Raw genomic sequence first — 9,631 nt, forward strand, 5'->3', positions numbered from 1 at the left:
AAACCTTCTAAAAGGTTAATTTTTGAGGGTTGATCATGTAACCTAATATCACAAAGTCTTCCTTGAGTTTCCTTAGCCACTCAGCGTGGGTGGCCGTCTCTTCATCAAATACCTCTCTATTGTGTTGCTTCCAAATATTCCAGGAGGTCAGTATGGTTATCTCTTTGAACAGAGGTCCCTGCTAGCTTGCTTTAGCTCTCTCATATTTGTGTTGCATGTCTAGGTGATTATCCCAATCAATGCCCACAACTCCTCAACACTTTGCAACAAAAGGACACTCATAGAATAGATGTGCATTTGTTTCTAGTACCTCCATGTTGCACATTGGACAATTGTGATCTTCTCCAATATCAAAATGCCTTCTTAGAAGCATATCCCTTGTATTGACCCTATCATGCAACATCAACCATGCAAACACTTTATGTCTCATGATACATTTTGTTTTCCAAACGGAGGTGATGCATTGTGGAGCCAATACATTTCTGAACATGAAGTTGTAAAACTTCTTCGGTTTGAAATCAGTATCACCCCAGCAAAGAATCCATTCATCAGTTCCCCTTTTTTTCAATTTGCCGGGTATGAACCCCCTGAGATGATGTAGGCAGTTGGGTACAGTCTACAGTGGCACACAGGTGGCTTGCATTTCTCTATTTGCTTGGCGATGTACGATCGAGAATCCAGAAGCAGATGACTCTACTTGCTACTTCCATCTGTGCAACAACTCCAAACCTGATGGAATGGCATGTGATCCTATTGGATGTTTCAAGCTGTTGTTGAGGAACGATTATAGTTGTTGGATACCCTACCTCTCCGCTGACCACTATCCAAAAGTGCCTTATCTTCCTCTTCTCACGTCCGGCGATCACCGTGGCAACGGGTTGTGACAAGAGGTTAACCATGCAGCACACAACACCATTTGGTACAGAATGATTCCTGATCTTTCAAAGAGAGCAGAACTCAATTACAGTTAAGTTTCAGTCACTCACACAACAATGATCATGATTCCTAAAGCCAAGCACAACTCTTCCAAACCAAATAATTATACCTGCTACTAATCCAGATTTCTAAAGGTAAAAAAATGCATCGCCCAAATCATCTTCCAAGAATATCGCAAAACTACTAGTATTGCACTCATTTTGCGACATCCCCTGTCACATTAACCGTCCCTAGTTTATCAAGGATCCTCTCTTTTACATTCATGTATGACAAACAAATCAAGCAATGATTACTAGTGTTGTGTAAAATGACGACGAATATTGTGCTTATTCTAACTGGGCTTTGAACATAGCCCATACTATTCAGGACAAGTTTTCAATGTCTGGATAAAACTTGTGAAATTATTTGGCATGATCAATGCCTGCCATGCCACTATCTTTAGTTTGTTTTAACAGATTCACCCGTTTTTCGTGTAACTCGGACAGGGAGCGCCATCATTATAACTTTCCAAATGATAAGTATCACACGTGTGGCACGAAGCAACATGGTTCAAACGCCTTCATTACCATCCATTTTGCAACATCAAACAAATGACATCAGCGGAATATTTTTGGCTTTCGAACTTAAAAATATTTTATCTCTTAAATAAATAATTCGAGTAAAAATCTGTTTTTATCATTAAATCTGTCTTGACGAGATCTTCAAAACTAGATCCGACATTGATATGTTTCCACTTTTTTTTACAAAAAGTGGCCATGATGTTACACTGAAGTTGCCATAGTGTTACACTAAAGTTGTCATGATATGTTTCATCTATTTTTTTCTTCTAGATTTGAAACTACCATTATATTTCAACTACTTTTCACTGTAAATTTTATTAATTGACCATGGCGATTTTAGTAGTTAACCACGGCAATTTTAATTCATGGATCATGGCAATTTTTAGTAACTCATGATGGCAATTTTAGTATTTTGACCATGGCAATTCTAGTATTTTAACCATGGAAACTATTTTTTGTATGAACCATGGCAAATTTTAGTGCATGTATCATGGCAAATTTAAATAATTCATGATAGCAATTTTAATTTCTAGTTCATGGCAAATTTGAGTCATTAACCGTACATTTTTAAAATAATTGACGATGAAATTCTTTTTAATTATGAACCATGTCAAAATTATTTCATAGATCTTGGCAAATTTTAGTAATTCACCGTAGCAAGTTTAATTTTCTTAATTCCCTTTTTTATAACATGCCAAAATTTACTTTAAACGTAGAAGTAAAATTAGTTGAAACATGTCATGGCAACTTCAATGTAACCACTATGACAATTTATTTGCAATAGACACGGCTACTTTTAACCGCCAAAAAAATATTATCGAAACATATCGATATGAGATCTAGTTTTGAAGTCCTCGTTGCGACGGATTTAATGATGAAAATAGATTTTCAATCCAATTTTTATTTAAGAGATAAGACATTTTAAATTTTGAAAACCCAAAAGATTCTCGCTAACATCACCTGTTTTTGTCCTTATTTGCATGCATGTTTAAAAAAAATAAAAAGACTGACGTGGCTAGAAGGGCCTGTGGCCCGACCTCATTCAGCCCACACGTTTGGCATTTACCAGAGTCCTATAACTTAGGACGCCGATAACTGTCACACGTGTGGCATGTAGTAATATTGCCCACACGTTTTTTACACTAAAGTTGCCATAATTTTTTTTTCAAAAAACTAAAACTTGTCGTCCATACAGAAAGTTGTCATGCTTCACAATTAAAGTTGTCATCCTCTTATAACTACAGTTGCCATCAAAAAATATGTGGGCGAAATTGCTTCATGCCACCCGGGTGGACGTTATCATTTAGGATAACTTATGATTTGTTGATTTTAATTCTTGTCCTTCCTTTCTGAAGCATATTATGAATCAGTTAAACAGAGTGAAGTAAAAATCTAAAATTAATGCAAAGTGCCTAAAATGTGAAATATAAGAGTAAACAGCGCGTGGTACATAAACTTGGCAGGCGAGAGCACTTTTATATCGTGCTTTCACTGCTGTAAATTTGGACTGTGTGCTCTTGAAAGCCAAGTTTACAGTGTTGAAAGCACGTTGTGGGAATTGATTTGGTGTTCTCACATGCCAAGTCCGTGTACCACGGGTGTAAGAATAAAAATCTTGGCGGAAGATAATTTTTGGGAAGCGACAGCGCTTTATATTTATGATGAATGAAGTATACAAGAGATCATCATGAAATGGTATTCGAAAATAGAAAGGAAAACCCCAAAATTGGTATGACAAAGTCAGCTCGCCCTCCGGTGAATGATCTCATCTCTCCCTACCTTTTAGGATGACCATTTGGGTTCATGTTGTTCCAACCACCAAGCTCAGCATGTCCTTGGTGACAACAGAGCATCCACGGGGCAGTCATGATAATAATCCGAGCCTCGATGTGACGCGGCATCAACCTTTGCCCTGCTTGAAGTAGTGCAAGATCCGTGCTGCCAAGATGTCGACCCACGTGTCCGGTACGCCGGGCAGGCACCAGTGCATGCAGTCCTGCCTCCAGACTACCACCTCATCCTTCTTCTCGAGCCAGACAGCCGGATGGGCGTCGGCGCGGAACTCGCTCATGTAGGTCAGGTTGAGCAGCTGGATGTCCGTCTCAACTAGCGCTTCCTGGAGCAATGAGTTCACTAGTCTCGCGTCTTTGTTCACTCCCCTGAACCTTGGATCAAACCAGGAATCGAGCTGCACAGGATTTTCGGGGGTCATGAAACGAAAATTTGAGGAAAACGTTAGATCATGAAAAGCTTGGCCCTCGAATGGTACCTCATTTTGTTGTAGGAGCCTGTTAGAGACACAGCTGCCGTTGTGATTCCAATCGCCTCCATCAAAGTGCCTGGGTGACTGTGTGCGCCACAGCTTCAGGGTTTTACTTGGGACCTCCCTTTTGATGTAGGAGCCCATACTTTTGAGGGCTACCTTCAGCCCATCAAAGATGCTAAGTGGAGGCTCAATTAGTTTTCCTCGGTAGAAAACAAGGGGGGTCTCTTTTGGGAATTTATACGAACCCCACCTGATAGAGAGACAATCAATGACCAAACTGCAAATATAGCTTTCACATGATAAAGTAAATGTAGTTCAGTACACATCACTAGGCACTTTTTAACTCAGGGTTATTATGTCACATAATAAATAACATTTCAAGACTGAAATGAAGCTTTTTCTAGGCACAAACGGCTCAGTCTCCAAGTGACTCCAACATAGAGAATATGCAGTGTTAAAATTCGATTCAAACAAAACTCATGAGCAATCTCAGTAGCCCTTGAACGAAATTAGAGAAACAAAATTTCACCCTATCCTACCTGCACATAAAAGAGGGGAAGAAAATAACAAAAGCATAGAGTAAATAACTTAACCACTTACCAGTGTCCAGTGTTGAAAATGAGCACGTCATAAAACTTGGTGATATTTATCCAATCGTCAGCAGGAATGTCGACATCAACTCTGTAGGTTCCCTTTATTCCGTCCTTCCGAGGTTCAAAATTCTCTAGAGGCTGCCACCTTCGTATAATCGTATCATTAGTTATCGCCATGTGAGTTTTATGGAAGTATAATAAAAGTATAAAAGTAAGGATACACTTCTGTTGTGTCTAAAAGCACAAATGCATGCAGTATTGCAGTTGAAATGTCAGATGCTATCTGCTTAAGTCTAACAAGTATGAGCTTCTAAATTATCGGCATCAACGTCCACATTATTGAAGTTTATACATCAGGAAAGTGACGAAACTGTTCGTGCATCTTTTAACATATGGATATATAAAATAACACACGCAATCAAAGTAGGACGAAATAATAAAATGTACTTCGAAATCATGAAAGCTAACCATGTGCCAGACAATAAAAATGCTTCGATGTTTCTATAGGTAGATCTCAGTTTCTTCATCAAAATGTAGAAATGGCAAAAAAGGTATTCTTACTCATTAATATACTTCTGTGTCCACAAACTATTTTCGTGGGTGTAGATCTCAGAGAAAAAACAAAACAAAACAAAAGCATGTGTTGCAACCTAAAATAAAAACGAAAGCAATAGCGCCAGAATTCACTGATCAGCAGACAACACTACAGAATTGTACTCGACCACTGCAGAGATTAACAATGCAGCGTCACAACACCATTTGCTACGGAATAATTCCTGATTTCACAGAGAGTGGAACCAACATTTCAGTTAAGTTTCAGTCCTTTACCCACCAATGATCATGATTCATGAAGCCAGGCACAGATCATCCAAACCAAAATAACTAAAAGTGCAACTCATCCAGATTTCTAGAGGGTAAAAAATATGAAAGTGGTTTTTCTACACCCACCCTTGGTGCACCCACGTAAGAAAACATACCAAAACATTTGAAAAAATCTGAAACTTTGTGGGAAAGATCATCAACAAATGTTAGAGAGGCTTGCAAATTTTCATGGTCAAATGACATCTGAGGAGCTCTATACAAAAAAGTCAAAATTACTCAAAATGTACGTGCACTGTTTGACCAAAATTTTGTAATTTTGTTTTTTTGTACAATTCTTCTCAGATGTCATTTGACCACCAAATTTGGCAAGCCTCTCTAACATTTTTTGGTGATCATTTTCATAAAATTTCAGATTTTTTCAAAATGTTTTGGTATTTTTTTTTGCGTGGGTGCACCGTGGGTACACTGAGTTGGGGTTCAACCACTACTTTCCTAAAAAATATGCATCACCCGAATTATTTCCTGAGAATATCCCAAAACTACATATAGTTTACTCATGCTTCGACATCTCACATTACAGTAACTGCCGGTGATGCACCGAGGATCCTCTATTTTACATACATATCACAAACAATTAAACCAAGAAAATTGAATTCCTATAAGCAGCTATGGACACCAAATAATTCTATGGCATATATTTTTAGTTTTTTTCCTCTATTGTTTCACTTTTATTTTTTTTCTCATCTTATTTTTTCTTTCTTGATATTTATATTTTATTTTTAAAAACATAAATGTAGTTACGTGTAGCCAGCTGCTTGCAGCTGCAATTGCGATGGCAGGTGGACATGCAGTTGTGTGCAACTGCAGCTGCGCCCGTTCGGTGGACATGCAGTTGCATAGGGCATGTACAATAGCATCTAATCAGCCGTCTGTAATGTATGCCACCTCAGATTTTTCATTACGTGGAGGAGAGAGAGCTAGGAGAGAGAAGGAAGGTGTCGTTAATTCTGAAGACGGTCGATATCCCAACAGTCTCGCTACCTACCGATAGCCTCGTCCCCGTTGTACGCTCAGGGGTCGTTAATTTGCCGTTTCCATGCAGCAGTCTGCCCACGTTCTGGCCAAGAAGCACACGATGATGGAGGTTCGCATGCAGCAGCCTGCACACGAACGACGTGCTACATATAGCAAAAGAGCAGACTATTGTAGATGATGTTTTTACTACTATCTATAGATGACGTGGATCATCATTACAGACTGCAAGTGTTCAGACTGATGTACATGCCCAACATGCCCAATGCACATTTGCGTGTGGCCGATGAACATGTAGTTGCGCACAAACCCATGGGTGTGGGACTGGTGGACATGCAGTTGCGAGTGATCGGTGTGCATGCAAATTTCGAAGTACTCCCTCCGTCCCAAAATAAGGTAGTTAGTATAAACTTGAGTCACTTATTTTGGGATGGAGGGAGTATGACTCTAAAGTAGGAGCAACACTTACAGAAAATACCCTTTGGCTCTCGCATGTATATACACCTTATATGGATTTTTTTGAATAATTAAACAAAAAGTCAAAATAATTTAAAAGTATTTTTAGATTAAACTTGATTTACTTGTGCACTAGTATAGAAATTTTCACACAAAAAGAACCAACGTTGACTTCACAACGAAAAAGACAAAAATTATTTGCTATTATAGGTCACTATTCATGCTATTTTGACCAAAAAAATTTCTTTTTTGAAAAGAAGTCAAAGAGGCATTTTTTTTGTGCAACTTTTCTCACTAGTACAATGAAAGATAAAGTTTATTTCAAAAATATTTTCAAATTCTTTTGACTTTTTGTTGAATTACTATTTTTTTCATATAGGGTGCATATGTACCGAGGAACCAAACTTCCCCTCCCAGCACTTAGCAGACACGGTAGTACTAGGACTCACGTGTACTTGGCGAGGAGCACGGCGCGGTGGTAGCCGACGACGACGTCCTCTCGGGGGAAGTGACCGCCCTGCCACGCGCCGCGCCGCTTCCACTGCCGCACGCCGGCGTCGCCCGACCAGAGCGTGCAGAGCAGCGCGATGGCCATGTCCTCCGACAGCGAGTCCCCCATGAACCCGATCCGGCGCCCTCTGGCCGCCGCGAGGAACGAGGCGGGGTCGACCCTCGGGACGACGGCGCCGGAGCCGCAGCGGGAGGGGGCCCAGGAGAGCGCGGAGACTGGGGGACGGCCGTTGCGGAGGCAGTTCCAGCTGATGCGGTGGAAGGGGCAGGACTGGTTGTAGAGGGCAGGCGGCGGGGGAGACGGGGTCTGGACCCAGCGTCCGGCGGTGGCGTCGGCCGGGGCGGCGCCGCAGGGGATGTTGGGGTGCGGCGGGGGCAGTGGTGCGGAGGAGGGGAAGAAGAGGAGAAGGATAATGAGAGTTACTGGGAGGAGTAGCAGCAGCAGAGGCAGGCGGAGGCACGTCTCCGGCCAGCGATCCCCCGGCAGCCAGGCGGATGAGAAGGGAAGAGCTTTCACGAGAGAAGTATCCATTATCGGACGCATGAGGGAGAAGAAATTTGTTTCATTTTTTGTTTTCCTTTACATGAGTTAATTTTGCGTAAGGTTTTAATAGCTTTCCATAGAATTTATGTGAGGTTTTAATAGCTTTATTTTCTTTTTGCATAAGGTTTTAATAGCTTTCCACAAAAATTATGTAAGTTTTTAATAGCTTTAATATGTTTTAATAGCTTTATTATCTCTAATAAATTGAGAGATCCAAACCGGAACAATTTCCATTCTGTAATATTATGTGTTTAGTTCTGGGCCATAGTTCACCTCCGTTCAATTTAGTTGATCTCTTTTGCTTCATGCATTATATATTACAATGATTTTAATCTAGTGATACAGCTCATAGTTCACTTTAGTTCAATTTAGTTTAGTTAATCTCACAATGGTTTCTGTTTAGTGATAGGCTCACAGATTGACGACATCGTTTATCTGCTCTCAAAATTCTGTTTAATTCTGCGCCACAGTTCAATTCACTTTAATAGTTTGATTGGTCTCTTTTCCACCTGCATTATATTACCATGATTTCCAATCCATTGATATGCTCACACATGGACAATATCCATGATTTGCTCCCAAATTATGTTTATCGTTTTTCCAAAGTATTGGCAGGAGCACTGCCCTTTATATGACCAGTGATAGGTGCCAGTCAACCGGCCCAAATTTGGGCGGTCACCGCGCGTGCGTCCAATTTGGCAGCATCCAACACTTCGATCCCCCGCATGGTGCGTTGTCTTCCTCCCTCTCGGTCGTCTCTCCCCCATCGAAGCTCGCGTTCCTGCCCTGCCCGTTTTGCCTCGCCGTTGACGTTTGCCGCTGATGCTCGCCGCCGGCACTCGCCATCGCCAAATCGCAGAAAAAAACCGCCGACGCAACAGTTTTTTGTCCCGCTCCCATGTTGCATCCATGGTAGCCCCATGGGGGCCGCCGGCCGCGAGAACTGCTTCCCCAACCTCTGTTGCAGCATCGCCAGAGACATGTGCGCTCGCAACCCCCAACCTATGGTTCTAGCAAAAACATACGACGGTACAAGCATTTTTGGTCTCTGGTTCCAACATTCATGTAGGTTCCAACTTTTTGATTAATCCAGTTCCATCTTTCAACTTCTTCGGTAGCAGCTCTATGCTCAGCCGGTTGCAGCATATGGCGCCATTGGTAGCAGCTCGTTTACCACCGGTATTTTGCAGTGCCGCCCTTGACAGTTTACCGTCGGTGTTGGTCGCGGCTTCACCTAACATCGGTTCCAGCATTGCCGATGGGAGGTTGAAGCCTTTTCCAGCAACGGGTCCAGCCTCGCCGTTAATTTCGGCAAAAAAAGGAGAGGCAACAATGTCGTCCCACGGTTGCCGTGGTCACCACCGACGAAGAAAGCTGGTTCCTGCAAACGAAGACACCGGTCACAGGAATTGCGGCGGCTGGTTGCAGCATCTCATGGCGCTTGCGACGCCGTTGGCAGCAAACGTGGTCGCCGTTTCCAGCAACCAACTTCGCCGGTTCCAGCACCCGTGGTCGCCGGTTGTAGCATCCATGTGTGCTCCCTGTCGATCATGAGTCATGACTTGGCCGAATCTTCTGGAGATGGCGTTTCGGTCTGGCGACTCGGGGGGCGATTCCGCGGGCGACGTTGCTCGTGGCCCTGCGGCGGAGGCGGATGGCTGGACGGCGGTGCGGCCTGCTCAGGGGTGCGCGCGGTGGAGCGCGCCGTCTAGGGCGCGGCCCCTCGCCCCGTCCCTCTCCGACAGCAGGTTCTGGGCTCTGGAGGGGGTCGACTCCAACGGCGACGACGAGGAGGTAAGCAGTGCGGTAAGTGATGGTGGTGGTTCGCCGAGGCCCCGTGCGGGGTGCTCGGTGGGTGACTTTGTCGCCCGTGCAGAGGAGCTTGGGGGCTCCTTCGTGGCCGGTCGCCGGC

The 9,631-nt window shown here is 43.0% G+C and overlaps 1 protein-coding gene across 1 annotated transcript; it reads right to left on the bottom strand.

Moving 5' to 3' along the window:
* Nucleotides 1–3,396: 3,396 nt before the first annotated feature.
* Nucleotides 3,397–7,707, bottom strand: LOC119315547 (protein trichome birefringence-like 12). The gene is made up of 4 exons (XM_037590124.1): nt 7,115–7,707; nt 4,363–4,500; nt 3,766–4,012; nt 3,397–3,684 (listed from the first exon to the last, which is right to left on the bottom strand). The coding sequence occupies exons 1-4, from the start codon at nt 7,705–7,707 to the stop codon at nt 3,397–3,399; spliced, it is 1,266 nt and encodes a 421-aa protein (XP_037446021.1).
* Between the last annotated feature and the right edge of the window lie 1,924 nt (nt 7,708–9,631).

The sequence above is a fragment of the Triticum dicoccoides genome, chromosome 6A, assembly GCF_002162155.2.
Source record: "Triticum dicoccoides isolate Atlit2015 ecotype Zavitan chromosome 6A, WEW_v2.0, whole genome shotgun sequence".
Lineage (NCBI taxonomy): Eukaryota > Viridiplantae > Streptophyta > Magnoliopsida > Poales > Poaceae > Triticum > Triticum dicoccoides.

Bases quoted from the DNA above. Each gene is read 5' to 3' on its own strand.
- LOC119315547 (XM_037590124.1), bottom strand. From the start codon at position 7,707: ATGGATACTTCTCTCGTGAAAGCTCTTCCCTTCTCATCCGCCTGGCTG. The intron at 4,501-7,114 runs GTGAGTCCTAGT...GATTATACGAAG, and splicing joins GTGCTCCTCGCCAAGTACAC to GTGGCAGCCTCTAGAGAATT. The intron at 3,685-3,765 runs GTACCATTCGAG...AATCCTGTGCAG, and splicing joins GGCTCCTACAACAAAATGAG to CTCGATTCCTGGTTTGATCC.